The sequence below is a fragment of the Protopterus annectens genome, chromosome 3.part0, assembly GCF_019279795.1.
Source record: "Protopterus annectens isolate FY-2018-M chromosome 3.part0, PAN1.0, whole genome shotgun sequence".
NCBI classification, from domain to species: Eukaryota; Metazoa; Chordata; order Ceratodontiformes; family Protopteridae; genus Protopterus; species Protopterus annectens.
The window spans coordinates 1,403,324,611-1,403,347,997 of NC_056731.1; the positions used below are offsets into that span (position 1 = coordinate 1,403,324,611).

Genomic DNA, 23,387 nt, shown 5'->3' on the forward strand with positions numbered 1-23,387 from the left:
AAATTTCAGTGTCTGTAACTACTGCATACCCTACCAGATTTTTCCCTGTAGGACCCCTTCTGCATGAGCCGTCCACGTAATATGTCACCTCGGCATTATCCAAGGGCATATCTGTGAGATCTTGTCTAGGTAAAGCTAACTGTTCAATTTCCTGCAGGCAGCTGTGTGGTGTGCCATCCACAGGAGTTGGAAGTAATGTTGATGGATTTAATGTCGTACATCGTTCAATTGTCATATGAGGTTGGCTCAGCAGTATAGTCATACATGAAAGATGTCTAGCTGGAGAAAGGTATGCCACTTTTTCTTGCAGTAAAATTATTGTAACTGCATGAGGCACTTTCAATGTGAGGGGGTGGAATAACACCACTGAGGCCGAAGCCTGTACTGCATTGCAGCTGCAACTACTGCTTGTACACAGTGAGGCAAAGATCGCGCCACTGGATCTAACTGTGATGAATAATAGGCTATGGGGCGTTGCTTATCCCCATGTTGTTGCATCAATACTGACGTCATATATCCTTGCTTGCATTCTACGGTCTGAAAGAACCGTTAGTGATAATTCGGAAGTCCTAAAACTAATGAAGAAGCTATCAACTGCTTCAACCTGCAGAAAGCTGTTTCTGCTTCGGGTGTCCATTGTAAGATATCTTGTGCTGCCATTGGTGTCTTATATATCAAGTCAGTCAGTGGAGCAGATTCCAAAGCATAATTTGGTATCCAGCTCCGACAGAAATTAGTTGTACCCAAGAAAGACATAATTTCCTTCTTGGTTGTTGGTGTGGGTGCTTGCAAGATCGCTGTTTTTCTTTCATCGTCTACTATTCTACCTTCATTGGATATTACATATCCCAAGTATCTAACTTGTTTTCTCCAAAGTTGTAACTTACTTTTGTTTACTTTGTGTCCTTGTGTTGCTAAAAATTTTAATAACGCTACAGTATCCTCCCTGCATTGTTGCTGGGTGGGGGCTGCTAGCAAGATGTCATCTACATAAAGTAGAATTTGACTACCTCCCGGTGGGTTAAACCCTGCCAGGTTGCTAGCCATTTCTTGTGCAAATATTGTTGGGCTCTCACAATATCCCTGTGGTAGTCGAGTATATGTATACCTTTTACCCTGAAATGTAAATGCAAACCAATATTGACTATCAGGATGTATAGGTATTGAGAAGAATGCATTGCTGATATCTACCACAGAGAAATACTTCTGTTGCGGTTTTAAATAATTTAACAAAGTATGTGGGTCTGGCACCGTAGGTGCTCTAGGTATTACTGCATTATTTACAGCTTGTAAATCTTCTACCAACCGCCATTCCCAGTTTGCTTTTTTAACAGGAAATAGGGGTGTATTACATGGTGAATCAGGAGATTCTACCAGTACTCCTTCTTTGAGTAATGCTGCTATTATAGGCTTAATTCCTATTTCTGCATCCTTTCTCAAAGGGTATTGTCTTTTCTGTGGTCTAAAAGCTGACTTTGGGGTAATTGTAACTGGTCCTGCTGTTCGAATAAGTCCTACATCTGACTTGCCTGTTGACCAAAGAGTTGTTGGAATTTCACCTAAGGCCTTTTCTTCTTCTAATAAAAATGCTAATCAGCTGTCCTCGCTAGATTGCAAGTGTACAGCTGGATGTGTCTGTGTCAACCAGTTCAGTTTTTGTTTTTGTATCCCTTGTTCTGATAGTTCTAAATCAGTCTGTTTCTCACATCTTGTTACTTTTTCTCCTAAGTCTGCCCATTTTACACTTTTGTTGTTTGTCAAGCTGACATGTGGTAATCGATTTGATCTATATAATGCAAGGAATTCTTGAGGTAATGAACAGCTAACTACACTGTTCCCCTCAGTATCCCAGTACAAAGTACGCAAAACCAATCTAGTTGCTCGATTTCTGAATAATTCTTGCTCATACTCTCTATCAGTCCTGGTGTAGTACAGTAGTATAGAGTACAGTGTAACAAATGCTGTTGATCAGTGTCAAGGGAGGGGGCTTTACTGATGGCTACGTTCATCAGTTCCTCTGTTACTGCCCCTGGACCAGTCGTGACTAGGTCCTGGCTGTACCAGTAAAACGTTTCACCCTCCGATCGCACTACAAAGGTATCCATTTGTCTCTCTGCCTCCATACCTTGTACAGTTGGAACTACTGCTATGCCAAATATCTGCATAAGGTCCCTGCCCAATAAGTTTACTGGACACTTTGCAGAAACAACAATTTTACTTCTCTGGGTCATACCTGAAACAGGGTCAGTTATTGCTATGTCATGGGAAAGTGGTTCCCTGTATAGCTGTCCATTTGCTGCTTTTACTAGTATATAATCAGGTGATTCGGAATGTTCTGGTAACTTGGAGGGGTGTATCAAAGTCCGTGACGCTCCTGAGTCACACAGGAATTTGACTTCCCTCCACCAGAAGTGTAACTTCCAGTTTCGTATCTGCTAAGTAGAGCTCTAAGCTCAATAATGCCAAGTCCAAAATTTCACTTTCTTCATCCTCCATATCTACTTGCACTTCCTCTACTCCTTCTATCACATTTACATTTGTTTTCTGTTAACTTTTCCTGATGATTTCTGACTTTCACATGATGCATCTTCACTATCATATAGTCAGTCCTCATCTCCCTTATCTTCTGAAATTACCTTTTTGTTTTGCTTACAATCCCTTGCTAGATGTCCCTTTTTTCCGCACTTGAAGCATTCACCTGTCTTTTTTCTCTCTTCAAAATCTTCTGATCGTTTGTCAGACTGTTTGTTTCCCTGGGCATTCTTCTTGCCCTTTTTACCTGACTGTAACACAGTTACTTCAGCTCCGTCTTCAGCAGTGAAGACTTGCGCCTTCTTTTTCTTTTTACTATTAAAATGTCTTTCGGCATGTCTAGCGTATTCAAGTAAGGCTTGTAGCCTCCCTGTTCGATGGTCTATCATATGCTTCGTAATGAAGCTACTAATAGGTGCAATGCAACCTTTCAAAAATGCATTTTTCAATTGTTGTTCATATGGGGAATCATTCGTTTGGTTCTCAGGAACCGACATACCGCTATGATTATTAAAACATTCCAATAATCTAGCATAGTACCCATCTATTGTCTCATTTTCCTGTTGTATGCATTGATTAATGCAAGTCCAGTCTGCTCTAGGTTTCCATTTCTCAGAGATTCGGTCCGTTAGACCTTTCACTCTGTTGTCTAACTCTGTGTCACTATGTAGGAGTGGTTTAAGCTATGCATTACGAGGATTCCAGGTGCCACAAATCATGTGCCAATCTGGACCTATAATTTGTCTTACTACTTTTTCTACTTCTTCCCCATTCAAGTGGTAACTCAACCTCATGCCTTGTAAATCTTCTAAAAATTTCGTAAAATTAACTTTCGGGTGGGGGATTCCCTCAGTAGTTTTCCAGATATCTTCCGGTGTCCATGGTCTATATACTAAGAGTGTTGGGTTTTGCCCTTCCTGTCCTGCCTGAGGATTTGGAACTTCTATAAGTGGGCATATTTCTTCCTCACTCTCATCCTGTAGGTTTCTCTCTATTTGATATGATTCTGTGTCCCTATGTGTTTTACATGTTCGGGACCTAGTTTCAATAGGATCTCTAACAAATGGTTGTGGTCTTGCTGAAACTTCAGGATAACGCGGAGGCGGACCAGCCTGTCCACTCGCTTCATATCCTGAAAAGGGTAAGGGAGGGGGCAAGGGAGGAGGAGCTGTTGCTATTACCAAGTTATTATCTTCTTTGTCTAAAAATAATGTTTTTGAATTTTTCAGCTTCTGTTCTCTACGATTTGCTTCCTCAATCCACCTGTGTGCCTGAGGAATGCCTAATTGGCGTTGCTTTTTTGTCTGACCTCCTGCATCAGATTTAAGCTGCTTAAGGAGTTTAACTAATGAAGTTTTATCTAGTTTACCATCAAATTCATATTTGTTAACCCATTTTGTATAATACCTAACGTTATCAGAACGTTGTAATTGCATGTATTTTGCATCTTCGGTTAGGGGCGGAACTCGCGATGTTTTAGTGCACTAATTTCCCATAGTAAAGAAAATGTTACGTAACCCTTTTTTATCACGTGATATCAAATTCTCAGTTCCTGTTCACAGTTTATCTCGAATAACTGCCTACCTTATTCTGTTACCCTGATCTATGACCAAATATACAGTACTTCCTTTTGTCCCTGATCTGCAAAACAAATCTTGACAACAATATACTGTAACCTAGTCCCTGATCTAAAACAGAAAAAAGGCAAATTCTTCCTACCTGAGCCTCCGGTATTGAATCGTCCAATATCCGCTCTTCGGCCACAGATCAGAAAGTGGCCAGCCTCTTTAAACGACAATTCAGTCAGAGGTCTTTTCACCCAAGAAGAACCGTTTCGGTAACTTCTCCTGCGCAGTATTCGACCACCGGTAGACTCTGATCTGCAGCTGTCCGAGGGAATTCCGGTCCGAAGGGCCAAACTGTTAAATAAAATCAAGAATTCAATACACAGGAGGTTCAGATTCAAAAGTTTACTAGTGTACACCAGGAGGCAAAAAAAGTACAAGTTTAGAATTTTGTCTAACATGAAACAGGAAGCACACAATTTTATATAGGTTTAACATTCAAGCTGTGCCCACCTTACTGACGTGGTATGTCACAGGGCATCTACATCACTTCAGCTTACAGTCCTCTATTCATTAAAACTGCTGATGCTGTATATTTTAAAAAAGGTTTCCTCTGGTAACAATACGGCCTTGCTAGCCACCTGGTCAGACATAATGTCTTTCTGTAAAGTTACTTCTTCAAGGTTTCATATCAGTTCGAGTACAATAGCAGATTCAGTCTTTTAATACACATCTTTGTTCTCTGTTACACTTTCTCACACAGCTGCATGCTATCTCAGTAATACATATACAAGGCCAAATCATCCCAGCAGGAAAGAGCAGAAGATTTCATTATTTCACACATTTAATTTCCTGACCCAGCAGATAATCACTTATGAAAAGCATAAACATTAAAACTTGCTAAGCTAGCATCTGCCAGGGTCGAAGGTCAGCTTGCTTCAAGCCACACTGCAGTTTCAAAACTACTTTACATTTAAACATGAATTAATCCTCTCTACTATATGATTAATAGAATAAAATGCATTATATACTACTTTGCTTTTAAACTAGCATTTCTCATATATTCAAATACACATTTTTCTAACGGTTACCATAACAGTAGATGTCCTCCTTTTCACTGCTGCAGTATTCCCTCCCTCCCTTTGCTCTTCCTTTATAATGGGTGGTATTTTTACTACTGGCTGAGGGGTTACTGTTTTTCTCTCTTCATTCCTTTTTTCTGAGCGGACATGTCCTCCTTTCCAATAGGGGTCTTAGCTCTGCTGGGGCACCTCAGGTCTGAGTTGGGAGCATGCATGCATCATACATTTGATGTAAGACATTCCCTAGGTAATAAAGGCTAATGGTATACTGTCCGGACATTAGGGCATCCTTGATAGGAGATCCCAGAGGTGATGAATACAGAAACAGTGAAAAGAACACATACTGTTATGGGAAGATTTTACAAAACTGTACTTTCTCACAGTTTCAAACTTCATTTATTTTTCACTGAACTGTTAACCAACATAGCTGTAAATGTTAATTACATTTTACTTCATAGATTTCTCTCAGCCCATTGTGTTCAGTGCTCTCATGATCAATTACCTGCACCTGAAGACAGACCAAGTAAAAGCAGTGGTAATGACAAAAAATGTAACTTTGCAGATGCATGAAAGTCTTAAATTTCATTCAGAGTAGTGTTTAGATTTCTGATGGTCAGTTGCTTGCATCTGTAGACAAGTCTCCCACAAAGCATTTGCTAATGGAAAAACACAGCTAACAATTTTGCAAATGCAAGAAAGCTAGAATTTTCCACGTCTTTCATCATTTGTCTTTTTTGTCAAAAATTATTTATTGCGTAAATTAAGGACATTAGTCTAGACGTGGCCCTGTTAAGAGTAAATTATCTTTATGCTACATAAAATGTGATCAGTACACTTTTACAAACACCCCACTCCAGTAGCCCAATATTAAAACATTATACTAACTTTAAATGTATTTCCAGCCTTTTTACCCTTGTTATACAGTAAAGCCTGGGTACTTTACAACTAAGAAGAAGTACTTTTGTGCAGTCTGAAGTTTTCTTTTGTGAAAAGCATGGTTTATTTTTTCATGTGAAACACTTCATGGTTTGAATAATGCGTTACTTATAACATGTAAATATTTATTATCCTAATATAAAATTAGTGGAAGTGATATTTTAATACATAATTTAGTTTTATGGTTTCCTTCCTTGAAGTCGATATGAATTTACCAGTTTTCATCCAAGAGTTTTCACTTTAATGGCGCGCTGTCATTGGTGAATCTGAATTGATGTGTTAAGGACAGGTTATATCCAGCATTTTTATACAAATAAGAAAAAATGTTCATAGTTACGGAAATTGCACTTCAGAATTCAATTTATTTCATGTTCTCACATTATTGCTGGATGTTAAGTTGTCAATCTCGCCTTCATTCTTGCTGGATGGGTTCGGAGCTGATCCTCTGCTCCGACTCGGCACTTGCTTTAGCTTGAGAACTCCTTTTACCAGCTCGAGGCAACCCTATATCCCATGATGCAAGGCGGAACTACCTCAGATCTCGTTTGCCGCTTAGTGAAAGAGGTCTCCTTTGCCAGCTGAGGTAAGTTGATTTTGTCAAAAAAAAGCTTAGTCAGGGATTATTTCTCCCTTATTCCCCTTTTTTATAGTGTGTAGTGTTCTACAGCCCACCCTATTTCCCTTATAGTTAAAAAGTTTTAAATTCTTTTTATAATTGTAAAAGAGTTTTAAGTTAGGCCTAGACCCCATTACTTAATCCCTACCTGTGTGTCTGTGTGTTAGGGGATTAATTGTGTGATTGTTGGGGTGTGTGTGACTTTCTTCCTCTTGGACTATGTCTAAGGAAGGCAAGGTCTCAGGCTTCAAGAAGTGTGACTCGTGCTGTCAGAAAATGTCTCTGATAGACGGTCACACTTCTTGTGTTTACTGCCTGGGGCCTTTTCACCTGCAGGACTCCTGTGCTTTGTGTCACTCTTTTAGCCAGAGTGTCCTGCAGGAAAGGAGGAATAAATTGATCCTCCGTGGCTTACTTAAGCCAGAAGGTTCTCCCTCTAAAACAGGGTCCAGTAAACCTTCTAAGCCTCCGAAGGTTCAGGCTACAGTATCTAAGCCTCCTCCGGTGGCTCCGGCTCCGGCTGGAGCCGATCTTTCTGCTTCTAAGGTAGTGGGTTCGGCACCGATTGGTTCCGACACCCGATCTACTGTGGCCTTGTCGGCTCCGGCTGGAGCCGACACCTTATCCAGCATCGGAGCCGAGAAACCTTCGGCTCCATCTGGAATTCAGGGGACTTCGGCTCCGATGACTTCGTCCCGAAAGAGATCTCGGTCCCCTTCGTTGGAGAGTATCCACTCGGCTCTGGGGTCTCCTCTTTTGTCGGAGCGGAGTCATCGGAGCCGATCTTCGAGATCTTCCAGGCTGTCTGACCACGATTTAGAGAGGGTGGTAAGCAGGCTGTTAAAGTCGCAGGCACTGGCCCAAATGCTCCATAGCCCATCTCAGCAGACTTCGGCTATTGCTTCACCCCTTGAACTTCCTCCTCCGACTCCACACCGGAGTTCGGAGCCGGAGCTTCTCAGGACAGCGACTGTTTCGGCGCCGAGCCGATACATCCTTCGGCTCCGCTGCCTTCGGCTCCGATCTCCTCCTTGAGACCTTCCTTGGAGGGATCCGTCGCCTGGTTTCCTGGTCAGCTCCGAGGGGCTAGTGGCATCGGACCCTTGTCCGACCCGCTCTCCTCTCGGGCTTCGCTTTGTAAGCTCGGCACCGACATCGGCCTCGGAGCCTTCCCTCTCAGTGGAGCCGAGAATTCCTGTGTCCTCGGAACGGGGATATTCCGGTCTCCCAGGGAGGGGAGCCTTTGAGGTGATGAGGAGTGTCCTGGCTCCTGAGCCAGGTCAACGGTCCATCCCTCTAGCTCCTCCCTCTTCAGTGCCTGTAGACACCTTTTGCCAGCCTCTTGCTCTCAGGCCCAGGGATCCATCGCCCCAGGTTTCCCCATTGGGAATTTCATCCTCTTCCGAAGTTTCTCCTGATCCTGCAGGTGAACCCCCTCGGAAGAGGACGTGTAAGAGGAAACACACAGACTCCCCTGAGTCTACTACATCTGATACCGACTTAGATGAGTCGGAGGGTTCCCCACGATCCCCCTCTGAGGATGTCTCCTTTTCAGACATCCTTGAGCTCCTCAAACAGAGGGGGAATTGGCCATCCATTGATCCCTCCGAGGATGGGTCGGTATACCTGGAGGCTTTTGGATCCCGACCCTCCACCTCCTGGGTGTCTCCGCCTTTCGACCCACTTATGCAGGTAGTGGCTCGGAAGGCGTGGGCAGCTCCAGATTCTGTGGAACCTGTCCCCAGGAGACCATCCAAGTTTATTACGGCCCCTACGGACAAACAGTTTCTTTCCAAGGGCGTCTCTGTGGATGCTATGGTGGTGGCGGTGGCCACTAAGAAGGAACTTGCGGATCCTTCAGTACCTGTCCATCCTCCTAACAAGGATTCTAGGACCATGGACAGGTATGGAAAGCGGATGTTTTCTTCAGCGACCTTTGCTATGCGTTCGCTGAACTACCTTTGTCACTTCACCAGGCTTCAAAGAGATATTCTTAAGGAACTAGGTGAAGTGGTCCAGGATCCTTCTGCTGCTGGGGCTCAAGAAAAGATTGCCTCACAGCTAGCAATCCTGAATTCCTTATCCAACTCCTCCATGCGGCTCATATCCTATGCAGCCGATGGAGCGAGCAGGGCCGCAGGCACAGGAGGGGCTCTTAGGTGTCAAGCCTGGATGCGGCTTTGTAATTTTGCGGACCCCTTTAAGGCATCCTTCACCAATACCCCCTTTGATGGTTCGGCTCTCAGGTGAAGGATACCTTGACCAGGTGTGAGCAGGACGGTAAAACTCTTTCTGCCATTGGAGTCCATTTTTCCACCCCTTCTAGACCATATCCCAAGGGTCAGAAGGGAGGGAAGATGTGGTTCCGCAAAGCCCAAGGAGCTACACGGACACCGTGGTCAGTTTACCCCAGAGGCAGAGGGGTAACAATAATGACGCCCCTAGAGGCAGGGGGTCCTCAGAACCAGGGCAACAGGGAGTCTCTTCCTGAGAAGCCCTTTCAGCACCCCTGAGGTGTTGCCCGACTGTCCACCCTTGGAGGCAGTCGGGGGAAGGATTTTGCTGTACCCAGTAGCCTGGCATTCCCTCTCACAAGATATGTGGGTACAGTCGATCATATCCGAGGGTTACAAAATCCCTTGAAGGTATCCCGTACCTCAAAAATCCCTTCCAGACATCTCACCCGGTCAAAGGGATTTGGCAGAACAGGAGGTTTCAAAGCTCCTAGGAAAAAGAGCCGTCCAGACTGTTCCGGCAGACCAAGTAGGATCCGGCATCTACTCGAGATTCTTTTTGGTCCCCAAAAGGACGGGAGATTGGAGACCAATATTAGACCTGAGCAGTCCAAACAGATTTGTCAAGAAGGCAAGATTCGGATGGTCATGCTTCAGTCCATTCTGCCCTTTCTGGGCAAGGACAACTGGATGTGCTCTATAGACCTTCAGGACGCGTACTATCACATAAAGATTCACAGGCGCTCCAGAAGGTTTCTCCGCTTTCGGCTAGGGACCAGTCATTACCAATTCAGAGCCCCTGCCCTTTGGCCTCACTTCAGCCCCCAGAGTGTTTACCAAATGCATGGCAGTGGTCACAGCTCATCTGAGACGTCAAGGATTCCAGGTGTTTCCTTATTTGGACGACTGGCTCCTCTCCGCCACCACCAGGTGTCAGCTTCTTCAGACCAGAGACTACACTCTGCAGCTTTGCAGGAGTTTGGGAATTTCAGTAAATTTCAAAAAATCTTCTCTGCGGCCTTGCCAATCTATCACCTTTATAGGCGCAGAATTAAACACCGTCAAAATGTTAGCCAGACTAACAGATCAAAGAATTCTGGACATCCAAAAATTGCTCGATTCTATTGCAGAGCAGCAAGGTCAAAGCCAGATTGATACTAAAGGTTCTAGGTCTTATGGCTGCGGCCATTGTTCTTCTACCACTGGCTCGCTTCCACATGCGTCTTCTGCAGTGGATGTTATTCACTCAGTGGTCGTACCACAGTCTTCCGATGAGGTACGAAATCTTAGTCACACAATCGTGCAGAACTCATCTGAACTGGTGGATATCTTCCCCTCTTCTTTATCAGGGCCGACCCTTTGTTCTCCCTCCTCCAGTTGCCACAGTTACTACTGATGCCTCTCTGATCGGGTGGGGGGGGGCATTATCAGGGCAGGATGGTCCACGGGACGTGGCAACCCATAGAATACCATCTACACATCAATGTCCTGGAGATGAGAGCGGTGCTTTTAACGTTGCAAGCCCTCAACGACTTTCTTCCCACGGGGACTATTGCAGTACAAACGGACAACATGTCCGTGGTCTGGTACATCAACAAGCAGGGCGGGACCAGGTCCTATCCGTTGTGTCGAGAAGCTCTCAGACTTTGGCAATGGGCAATCTCCTCTCATCGGTTTCTGATAGCAACGCACATCCCCGGCAGGTCCAACCACTTGGCGGACAGGCTGAGCAGATCCATTCTGATGCCTCACGAGTGGTCTCTCAATCAATCTGTAGTGGATCAGATTTTTCTGAAGTGGGGCACACCTTGTTGCGATCTTTTTGCTACACCTCAAAACAACAAGTGCCCCGATTTTTTTCACCCTCTTTCCCCTACCAGGCCAACCCCTGAGAGACTCTCTAACCCAGGATTGGCCCCGGGGACTTCTGTACGCTTTTCCTCCCTTTCCCTTGATTCCACAAGTCATTCAGAAAGCCACCATTTTGAGGGCCAAGTTGATTCTCATTGCCCCTTACTGGCCTCAACAAATTTAGTTTCCGTCTCTGCATCGTCACCTCCTGGTGCAGCCCTGGCATCTGGACCCAGTTCCGGATCTCTTGATCCACCAGTCGGGTCAGCAGCACCGGGCCATTCATTCTCTCAACCTCACTGCTTGGTTGCTCCACTTCCTTCCCTAGCCAGGCTTCCGATGATATCTGATTCAGTCAGAGACATCTTAGTGTCTTCTTTAAGGTCGTCCACCAGAACTGTTTATGCTAGCAAGTGGCGACGTTTTTCTATTTGGGCAAATTCCAGGAATATTGATCCCTTTACTGCTCCTGTGCATTCTGTTTTAGATTTCCTGGCTGAAGTTTTTCAGTCAGGATCTTCTTCATCTACAGTTAAAGTTCAACTGGCTGCTCTTTCCAAGTATCATGTTGGCTTGCATGATAATAACATTATGTCTCATAGATTATGCAAGGCCTTTCTGAGAGGAGTTTTTCTCCTAAAGCCTCCGATAAAGCATCCTCCTCCGCAATGGGATCTAAATTTAATGTTGGCATCCTTGATGTTACCTCCCTTCGAACCGTCTGCTTCATGTTCTTTGAAATTATTGACCTGGAAAACTATATTCTTACTGGCTGTCACTTCAGCAAGAAGGGTTTCCGAGATTCAAGCTCTCTGCATCCGTCCCCCTTACTTGGTTTTTCATAAGGACAGGGTATCCTTAAGAACGAACCCGTCCTTTCTCCCCAAAGTTGTGTCTCAAACCAATATTAATCAATCCATAGATCTACCAGTCTTTTTCCCAAACTATTCTGACAGAGCTGAACAAAAGCTTCATTTTTTGGATGTCCATCGTCAGCTCAGGTACTATTTACATAGAACGAAACAGTTCAGGAAATCGGACCAATTATTTGTCTCCTATGCAGAAAACAGGATAGGTCTTCCAGTTTCTAAAGTGACCTTATCCAGATGGTTGTCTTCCACCATTTCCTATGTGTACTCTCTCAGAGGCAAGCAACTACCTTCTAAACCGAAAGCACACTCAACCAGGAGTCTATCCACTTCTGCAGCCTTTCAGGATAGACTACCCATTGATACCATTTGTGCAGCAGCTACTTGGGCCACTCCTCATACCTTTGTCTCTCATTACAAGTTAGACTTGGCCTCCAGAGACAGGGCCAGTTTTGGTTCCACAGTTCTCAAGAGTCTGTTCCATTGAGCCACCCGGGATACAGGTGCTAGGACGGTCCCATCCAGCAAGAATGAAGGCGAGATTGACAACTTAACATTTAGAAGTTATGTACCTACCATAACGTTCCATGTTAGTTGTCTTCTCTCGCCTTCTTTCTTGCGTCCCTCCCTCCTTCCCCCTGCCCTGGACAGATCTTGAAGAGTTCCTATCAGGTTGTTTCCTCCTGAGTCTTCATTTGAGGACTCTTATTATGAACTTGGGTTTCCTTATTATGTTAGGTTATTCCTTAGCAGGGTAGGTTAGCTACCAAACGAGATCTGAGGTAGTTCCGCCTTGCATCATGGGATATAGGGTTGCCTCGAGCTGGTAAAAGGAGTTCTCAAGCTAAAGCAAGTGCCGAGTCGGAGCCGAGGATCGGCTCCGAACCCATCCAGCAAGAAAGAAGGCGAGAGAAGACAACTAACATGGAACGTTATGGTAGGTACATAACTTCTAATTTCTTCATCATCATCTCTTGCCACCCAGTACTCTGCACTGATTTAAGTCCAGGAGACAGCTGGTTTTTGTAGTCAGCTGTTGGGCTATTTTGTGTCACGCAACCATTTTCTTTTAGAACAATACACAGGTTTTCACTTGCAAGTTCTTTATGGGCTTTTTTGTTAAAAGTGTTTCTCACTCGTTTCCAGTGCTGGGGTTTGTAAAGAGAGGTTGTCTGGTGGGTTCTAAACCCAGGTTTTTTTTTTTTTTTTTTGCTTCTAACTCCTCCTCTGTCTTTAACTGCAAATGCCTCAGACTGTTTGGGGATGTGTATCCAAGGGAGTGAAAGTCCAAGTTCTTTGGAATAAACTGGAAAAATTTAATGCACTTAAGAAATGATGGTACTAAAATGCTCTCAAATCACTAAAACCATCTTTGGATTCCACGCCTTCCAGTAGTAGTCACAGTGATATGGCACTTAAATGAGAAGGGCTGGGAAGGCAGATCCTGTCTCATTTTCAGACTAGCTAACCTGGGAACTCACAACTCTCCATAATCTTCCCTCTAGGCTATGTGCTTATATCACAGCAGAATGTTGTAGCCGGAAAGTTGAGCAGGACTAGAACAGACACCCACAAATGGAAGTTGACCCAGGGGTCTTTCAGGAATAAATCCAGCTGTGGGGAAACTCCCAAAGTAGATCGCAACAGGCAGTTAAATTCTGCTCCAGGACTCTGCAGAAAAGCCAGGAAAGACCGCCTTTACATTCTTATGGCCAGGATGCTTTTGTATACCTTTCCGTTCTTAAGCAGAATTCTTAAGATCCAGAAGGAGACTTCAAGGAACGTTTTGGAGACATCCTTTTGGACAAAGCAACAGTGGTTCCTTTTTAAAATGGCCTGGGACAGTTACCATAAGCTTCTTCACAGGCTGGACTTAACACAGGAGATTGTTGGTCCACCTCAACATTCGTTTCTTCAACTCTCTGCCTGGATGTTAGAATCTTATTACCTTTTCATCTCCCTTTTTTAATGAGAATTTACACCCGGTATTAAAGGAGACTGAGAAACCTTGTAATAGACAATCGTAGTTGGTTAAGTGGAAAAGATTTTCTATTTGGTGCCATAGCAAGAGGCACAATCCTTTTAAAGCTCATTACCTGGATGTTCTTCATGTTTCACAGTTGCAGTCGTTACATTTGGGTAATCTGCTGGCAGGTTGCCCTCAGTCGGCCTGAATAACAAAGTCTTGGTCCTGCGTCGGTTGCTGTCTCCTCTTCCATGATGTCAGGTCGTCAGGGGTATAAAGCATGCAGCTGACGCCATTTTATTCAGTCTTTCTTGCCGCGTGGTGCCCGAAGCAGAAGCAGTTCGCAAGTTTTGGTTGGCCGACTCCTGAAATCTTCGCATTAGAGTTTCAGAACCGAAGTCTTCAAACTAAAGCTAAATTCCCCGTTGGGGAAACTTTTTCTTGCTCCTTACCGATGTCAGTAAAAGTTAATAATTGCATTACTTGTGGGAAACAAATACCTCATAAGGATTTTCATTTGTACTGTATTCCTTGCCTAGGCCCAGATTACAACGTGCCTTGCTGTCGGTTTTGTGCTAGCTTTAACCAACACACTATTAAGGGTCGGTATATTTTTGCTTCTAAATATTTTGGTTCAAGATTTAATTATCCTGAAATGTCATCTGTTAGCAATCCGACTACCGGAGTTCGCAAAGAAAAAGAGACAGACCGTCTAGGTCCAAAACCAATGAGGAAGCTTCTCCTAAGTCAGTCACCGGTTCGCCGGTACTCAGTGAGGCACTTTTGCAGCCCCTGATACCCGCTACTTTTGAGTTGCAGGCCTCTACTGAGACCCATTCGGAGTCCGGTATGCCGTGAGATTCTCAGAGTATTGAACCCGCGGATGTGTCTCCCTCTGATGGGTCTGGAGCCACTGAGCAGGCACCGGCTTCTGAGGGTGTTTTCAGGCCTCAACATTTTTATATTAAACCGACGCCAGCCTCAAAAACAAGGTCAAAAACATCTGTGTCTAAAAAAAAAAAAAATGACGCATGAGCTGCATGCTCAGGCTCCTATGCATAAAAAAACAGAAGATCAAAATGGCTGAGGATTTAATTACTTTGATCAGGGGTTCCCAACCCCCCCCCCCTTGCACAGAGGCCTAGGCAAGGCACTGATTATGAATCTTCAGATCAGGTTTCCATTTCTTCTGATTCCTCTTCTGATCAGGAATTTCTATTCCACCCTATGAGGATTGTGATGCAGAAGAATCCATCCCATCTGCATCTCTTCCTGAGGATTACTGTTTTGGAGAGACTTTGCATACTTTACAGGAACATTTTCACTGGGAGAGTCAGGAATTCTCTGAATCAAAAAAAAGGCTTAGGGATTTCCTTCTTCTTCCTCAACATAGGCCTTTGGCAATACCTCCTGTATTAGACATTGTTAATGTGTTTTCGGAATCAAGCATGGCTCCTGATTCCCTGCCTCCAGCTCCTAGTAAGCCAGACAGATATTACAGGGTTCCTGACTCCCACAAATTTCTATTCAAAAATCCTGCTGCTGATCCTCTACAGCCAAAAATACTACCCCCTCTGACAGAGATTCCAGGGAGCTGGATAGATGGGGAAAGAAGGTTTATACGTCTGCAACCTTGGCAATCGGGGCCATAAACTGCCAGTTGCATATGCTTAAATATCAACAGCATGTTATGGGCTTACTGAAACAGAAAATGATGTTGATTTCTGATTGTGTGGAAAACAGAGTTACAGGAGTTATTGCATTCAGCAGAACAGGTTGGAAAGCATATTTTGCAATGTGATTTTGATTCCTTGGAGGCCTCTTGTAAGTCCGCCGTTACTGGATCTGTGATTAGAAGGCATGCCTGGCTCAAGGAGCAAAATCTGCCTGATCATGTTCAAGCTAAATTGTTGGATGCCCCTTTGCAGCATGATACTCCCTTTGGTAATAAGGCAGAAGAGGTTTTAAAGAAAATGGAAGACAAAGCTAAATCTATGCAAACTGTAAAAGATTTCTTGCAAGTGCAGCCACCCAGGTTCAGTAGACACTGGCCTACTAAAAATTGGTCCTTTTCTGTGCCCAACAGAGCCACTCAAGGCAAACCCAAGCGCTCAAAAGGCTCCAGATAGCAATCACAGGGTTCTTACAGGTCAAAGCAATGGGGTGCCTCCACCTCCAAAACTCGAGTAAATAAAGCAAAACCCTACAGTAAGCATTCTCAATGACTTTCCTCTACCATCACCAAGCACCCTTACCATTTGGCAGCCCCCTTGGGGGGAAAACTAGCACTTCATGCTCAAAATTGGCAGTCAGTTACCCTGGACAAGTGGGTATTAAACATAGTATCCCAGGGGTACAGATTTCCTCTCCATATTTTGCCAATTCCAAACGGATGGCCAGATCTGCCACAAAACCAGTGGGCAGAGGCCCAGAAACAAGTCATGTCCCTCATGGGTATGGGGGCTATTCACCAGGTACCAGAAAAGGAAAAAGGACAAGGTTTTTATTCAGGACTTTTCCTGGTACCCAGAAAAGACAATTCATGGCGTCCAATACTGGACTTATCGATTCTGAACACGTTCCTGGACATTCCAAAATTCAGAATGCTGACTTTACAACAGCTATTGCCTATGCTAGGCAGGAATGCTTGGTTAGTAACTTTAGACTTAAAAGAGGCATACCTGCATATCCCAATAAGGGAATCATGCAGAAGATACCTCCGCTTCAAAGCAGGTTTTTTGCATTACCAATTCTCTGTACTGCCCTTTCGCTTATCTACTGTGCCCAGGGTCTTTACAAAGTGCCTGCCACCAGTAATTGCATTCTGCAGACAAAGAAGCATTCCAATTTATCCTTATCTGGACGACTGTCTCATTCAAGCAGAGGACAAGGACACTCTGCTTCAACATCTGGCATTTGTAAAAAGGCTTCTAGCATGCCTAGGGTACACCATAAATGAAAATAAATCACAACTGGTACCCTCTCAAATAATTACATTCCTGGGTGCAAGCTTGAATACAACTGCCCAGATGGCTTACCTTACACCAGACAAACAAAGGCAACTGACGACATATTTCAAACAAATGGCAACAAAAAAACAGCTGTCTGCAAGACAAATTCTGCAGGCTTTGGGGTTCATGGCATCCTGCATTCTACTAATTCCATATGTGAGACTGCATATTCGGAAACTTCAGTGGTACCTAAAAAGTTTATGGAGTCAGAATGGTCACAGACTGGAAACAATGATTCCTCTCATTCCCTGGCTACAACAGGAGTTTCTTTGGTGGGCAGAGACGTCACCAAAACAAGGGACTGTCATTCACTCTACCCCCTGCCACCCAAACCCGAACTACAGACTCATCAGACTAGGCTTGGGGGGCCCACCTGGCAGAGAGATGAATTCAGGGCGAATGGAGCCCAAACCAAATGCATCTGCATATCAACCAGAAAGAGATGCTAGCTGTTCAGAATGCTCTGACAGCCTTCAAGGACTTACTTCATCCAGGACAACTACTGATAGACGGACAAAAGCACAGTTTTGTGGTACATAAACAAGCAGGGGGGTACACATTCCTACTGCCTTTGCAGACTAGCCATGGCCTTGTGGAACACATAATTGACTTACCAAATACATCTTCTAGCTCTATTCCTGCCAGAAAAACAAAATACTCTGGCAGACCTAAGCAGAAATCTTATGGACCCGCACAAATGGAAACTGGATCCACAAATCTTCAGCATGTTAACACAGAAATGGGGGAGCCCAGACATAGATCTGTTTGCCTCTCCCCAAAATTATCAGTTGGACAAATTCTGCACAAGCTCATCACAAAAAAGCATGGAAAGTGGATGCCCTATACTTCAGCTGGAAAAACCTATCTGTCTATGCCTTCCCCCTCTGCCTCTACTCTCGAAGGTCTTACTAAAATCAGGAAAAAACAAAAATGATTCTAGTTGCTCCGGACTGGCCTCGTCAGCACTGGTACCCACTTCTAAGGAATATGTCTCAACTTCCTCCTATGGTACTTGCCTCAAATATCTCATCTACTGTCTCAGCAGAACAATCAAATTCTGCACACTCTGCTCCAAACTCTGAATCTTGCAGCATGGCTGATCAACAGCACCTCTCAGTAAATCTGTGATGGATGTCAATTTGGAAGCCAGAACCCCTAGTAATAGAAAAGCTTATGCTGATAAATTATGTGCTTGGAACCAAGCACAAGGAACAGACGCAGCAAAGCCCAATATTCTTCAGATTTTACAATATTTGACTGAGATGCTTGACAAGGGCCCATCTTTTTCTTCAATAAAAATCCATGCCTCTGCCATCTCCATAGGTTCATAGGTAGGTACTAGGCTATCGGCCCAAGGGCCTACGTAAGCCTAGCCAACAAGGTTCCCTGGCTTACGCCACCCAAGAAAGTTATTTTCCTGTGCCACTGTCGAGCAGAGACACAGAAGTGATCCCCGGGGTGTATTTCCTATTTCCCATTCATTCATCAAGATTTTTCTTGAAGGGTGCTAATGAAGAACTTTGCTTGACATAGATGGGTGGCCTGTTCCAGAGTATGGGAAGTCTCTGGGATAGGAATCTATCCCTCCAGCATGTCCTGTTTATTGTCTGCTCATTACAACACAGAGCCTCCCCTCTTTTCTCATCCTCTGCTTAAACAGTATCTTAGAGGGGCCAAAAATTTCAGGCCTCCCAGGAGAGCGCCAACTCCTGCATGGGACCTCAATTTTGTGCTGGAAAAACTCACCCTGCCTCCTTTTGAACCAGCAGCTACTGCAGATATAAAATGTCTATCTTGGAAAACAGCTTTTCTCTTGGCAATCACTTCAGCAAGAAGGGTTTCAGAACTACAGGCTCTCATGGCAGTGGAGCCTTTTATTACATTTTACCCGGACAGGGTGTCCCTCAGGACCAATCCTTCTTTTATGCCCAAGGTGGTATCCAGTGTGGCTCTTAACCAGACCATTCACCTGCCAACATTTTACCCAAATCGACAGAACAAGGGGGAGTGTATTCTGCATTCATTGAACATACACAGACAACCAAGATTCTACTTACAGGACCAAATCTCTTAAAGTCTGAGCAACTACTGGTAGCGTTTGCTGCAGGTTTAGAGGGGAAGGCTATATCATAGCAGACCATTTCTAAGTGGGTAAGCCACTGCATTCGTTTCTACTACTTGCACCATGGTAAACCTGTGCCCAAGGGGATCAGATCACATTCCACCAGGGCTGCCTCTACTTCAGCAGCTTTTCTCAGAGGGGTTTCAACCAAAGACATTGTAGAAGCTGCTCCTTGCAACTCTGTTCATACCTTCACAAAGCATTATCATTTGCCTCTCTTCTCAAAATCCTGGGCAGGCTTTGCCACTGCAGTTCTTCAGGGTCTTATAGCCGCTCCTAATGCTGTTTAGTTCCATCCTCCCATCCATAGCTTTGGGATTCTACCCAAATGTAATGACTGCAACAGTGAAACACGAAGAATGTAGTACAGTTGTGTACACTTACCATAAATGTAGATGTTCGAGTGTATTCACTGTTGCAGTCCGGGCTACCCACCCGCCATCCCCCTTTCTATACCTTTTCTTTCTTTCACTATACACTAAAGCCTTTGTGGTGTATTTGCTTTTAGATGAAGGTAAAGTTTATATTGCTAAAAGTGCATTTATATATATTTCTGTTTATTTATATACAATATATATATATATATATATATATATATATATATATATATATATACATATCTATATATATATATTTTTGCTCCCCATTTGGGGGGCACCTGTCATCTGGGGCAAGAAAAACTGAATAAAATGGCGTCGGCTGCATGTTTTATACCCCTGACGACCTGACGTCATGGAAGAGGAGACGGCAACCGACGCGGGACCCAAGACTTTATTCAGGCCGACTGAGGGCAACCTGCCAGCAGATTACCCAAATGTAATGACTGCAACAGTGAATACACTCTTAACATCTACATTTATGGTAAGTGTACACAACTGTGCTTTCTTTATACAGTTGAACTACATTGCAGTTTAGTTGAACTACTTGTAGTTGGAGCATTCGCAGCTCATCAGATTGTCTAACTGCTTTGATATTGCTTCTATATTGTTTGCGTTCCATTTTTTTGGGCATTAATTAATATTAAGGTGCTTTATCAACGACAGTCATACTGGTTGTCACTAATCTTGTTGCATACATTAAAAGTTATTTTTAGTGCCATAAGATATTCCTACTATTGTCCCTGCTTTTTTATGCTAGTAATGCTTGTCTTCTGAAACACGTCAGATGTCCCACTGTTTTACCCATATATTGACTTTTAGTTTGCAGAATGAATTGTTTGGTTTGCAGGTATGTAGAAGTGATTTAAATGGATTATTTATGTACACTTAGTGCCACTAGTTATGCCTATTAGGTTTGCATATTTGTGTGTCAGAATTGCTCAGCTTTGCTGTTAATTCCCTTCAATAGTTTGAGATGCACTCTGCCTAATTCTCGGGTTTCTTTGACAGTTGTTTTTTTCCAGAGAAGTATAGATACATGCATTTAGGCTACATAGATTCCCCCTGCACAAGGGAAATACCCTCATTGGAATTTCTGAAAATCAGCTAAAGAACTCAATGAAACATTGCTGAGAGCCAGCCAAGAATAATACATATGACCGTCAGGCGTGCAGTTGTAAATTGGCTGCCGCCCGAGAAAATGGTACACTTGGCTTCTACTTAAAGCTGCATGTTTGGCAGAAAGCCAGTTGTGGGGTCAAGTTAGTGTGAATGGAGCTACATGTGGTTAAGGAGGAGTTAAAATGATTAATGAATCTGGTTTAACAAGCAGATCTGTCAGAATAGGGAGTCTGCTGTTAAAATGAGGGACTTGTACTCAATGTTACTAAAACTTACTTTGGCCATGTCTAAAATATAGAGAAAATTAAACCTGCATCCCCTATAACTGCCATGGGTATGCTAAATGGTAGTCATGTCCCTGTATCCTTCTGTTTCAGACTGAGTCGGGAGAAGAACTGGAAGTAGAAGAATTTTATGTGAAATACAAAAATTTGTAAGTATGCACAGTCTAAATTCTTTCTACCTGTGAAGTTTACTATTTTTTCAATTTTTATCATTGATTCTAGTGGCATCTCCTGCGTTATGGAGATGCTATTGTCAAAATCTTCTGATGCTTGTTAAAATCATTTAGACTCCAGCATCATTTGCTGGTTTAAAAAAATGAGCAAGAAAAAGTGCATTTTTGACATTTTCATATTTGTTTGTGATGCACTTGCTGTAATTCTTTAAATGGTACTTTATACTTGTGACTTGGGTCGTGTTATGCCAAGGAACTCTTGCAGGGAAAGTTCAGCAGATTAGTCTGGAACAGCATGTAGTTAACGTGGTATTTGCTTAAGGATGCTGCAGTATTGCAACTTTATGGAATGGCTTCCACCCTTAGCTGTCAGTTTTTTTTTTTAGCTAGTATACTTGCAAAAGGGATAATTGGGAATAAAAAGCAGTCTTACAGCTTTTGTTTTTCTATTTAGTTTTACATTTTTGTGCATTTTTTATTGTTAGAACAACTTTTGATACTATTTTGGCTGGGGAGACTTCATTTGCTGTATACATGTATTCAGTTTTGTTTTTGCTAAGTACCTTGATACCTGTTTATATACTTTTAAGTGATCTTTTGTAAACCCTCTCCCCACAATCAAGGGAAGAAGTGTCTAAAAATGTGAAGAAGCTGGCTGTAGCCCTCTTTCATTTTAGCGTGTTTTTACCAGTTTTGCTGTTCCTATTTGAAACAGTCTGAAGAAAGTATGACCCAAATAGGTATGACCCTAATGAACATGTTCTCAGAAGTTAGCTAGTTTAAAAAGTTTAATAAAAACATTTAGAGATTGCCCTTGTTTGAATTTTTTTAAGTATCACTTTAAGAATTAAAAACCTATGAATTGTGCAGTTTCTCCGTTGTCTGTCAGGTCAAGGTTTTTATTCTCTCCTTTACTTGAACCCATGTGTGCCTGTGTTTGACAGACGGGAAAGCTTAATATTGAGCTGTCGTCTTAGCTACAGTACTGTAGTTTGAGAATTTTTGTAACCTGATAAAAATGAGCATGGCACCTCAGTTTTATAATTTTGTATGTAAGTGATTACTAGCACTTGGGGGGAGGGGGGGGTTGCAGACACGGGGGTTGGAGGGAGCAAAAACATGAGCATATTGCAGAGCGGCATAATTCCTTTTCCCCAGGCTATTTACTTTCAAAGATAGTGTCAAAAATTCTCGTAATTCCTCTCCTTTTTATTTGCTAACCAAAATCTGAGAAAAAATTAACTGATGTTCGTAGGATTCACTGTTGCAGTATAGTTCCTTAACTACCGGAACTTATCCGTAGTTGGATGTCCAACTTCTGGTACGACTTGCATAGCTTTTGACATTTTTATCATGGAGCTTATCAGAATGTTGGTTGATGCAGGGTCAGTCTGTCTTTTTTGCCACAATAGGTAATTAGCCATAAGTCTGTTGATTCGTCCCTTTCAATGACTTGCAGCAAGTACCTTTTTGGGGAACCTTTTTTCCTGTGTAATGATCGACTTGTTTAAGTGGAAAGTTAGAAGTTAGGCAGTCTGGGTTGTTAATTCTGAGATCATGGTGTCTTCAGAATGACAACCAGGTGCGTTTCTGGAAAGACTTTCCACCAAAAGAAAATGCATTTGAGGTAGAATGAGATTTCCTTCTCCAAACACATTGCTGCTTTCAGTAAAAAAAAAAAAAAAAAAAAAAAAATCACTGGAGGGGTTATGAAGCATTAAAGGCAATCCTTGAGCAAAAGGAATTATTAGCCATAGGGATCTCTCTCACCTTGTGGGGGAGCATCCTTCTGCTTTTATATTAAAGAAAGCATCCTAGGAAAAGTTGGCAAAAAAAAGAACAATAAATGCTTAAGACGTAAAACCCTGAGGGTAATGCGAAGAGGCATGTCAGAGTTTTCCTTGTATATTACAAATGCAGGTAAGACACGAGTCCCAACAATAATCCTTCCTTTAATTTGAATGATGCATAGATGCAAAGAAAAGATATTTGGCTTTAGTAATTGGATAAATAGCTGGTGCCATTACAGTGGTATCCAGTATGTTGAGTCAACTTGGAGTGAGGTGCTTGGCAGTGCAGTTTGATTTGCTAAGACTATTTGGTACCTCTTGTTCCAAGGCTCCCACATATATTGAATGAAGCATTTGCTGCACCTTCTTGCCTTTTTACCTACAGCCAAGTTGATGGATATTCCAACATAAGTAACAACAATTCTGCAAATGTGATCACATTAAGTAGCTCTCCTCAGTGCCAGCAGTATAAACAATAAATTGCTTGATTTTTGAGACACTCTGCAGTTGGAAAATATCCATGTCTGCAATGTTGCTGAGTCTTGGTTTAAATGTAAAGAAGGCACTCTCTATGTACTGGATTTTATACTTCTTGCCTTCAGAATTAGAGAACTGTGGTAGAGACTTCTGTATTTAAGGAACATATTACCTCCAGGTAGATCCTTATTAATGGCAAACTGACTTCATTAAAGATCACTGTAAATATAGTTTTCTGTAACAAGCTATTAGTTCATCTTTGTCAGGGTCCCAGATGATCTCCATGTAATCAGAACCTCCATTATTTTGGTTGATGAACTTTGGACACCTGTATCTAGAGCATAAGATATGCCTAAAAATCCTTGAGCAATAGAGGATAC

General features: G+C 43.1%; 1 protein-coding gene across 1 annotated transcript in view; it reads left to right on the forward strand.

Moving 5' to 3' along the window:
• Positions 1 to 23,387, forward strand: part of CHD7 (chromodomain helicase DNA binding protein 7) — a 2,781,650-nt gene that overhangs the window by 1,391,012 nt on the left and 1,367,251 nt on the right. The window contains exon 9 of the mRNA XM_044065875.1: positions 20,661 to 20,716. Within this exon, the coding sequence (XP_043921810.1) occupies positions 20,661 to 20,716 (56 nt within the window). The remainder of the gene's footprint in view (positions 1 to 20,660; positions 20,717 to 23,387) is intronic.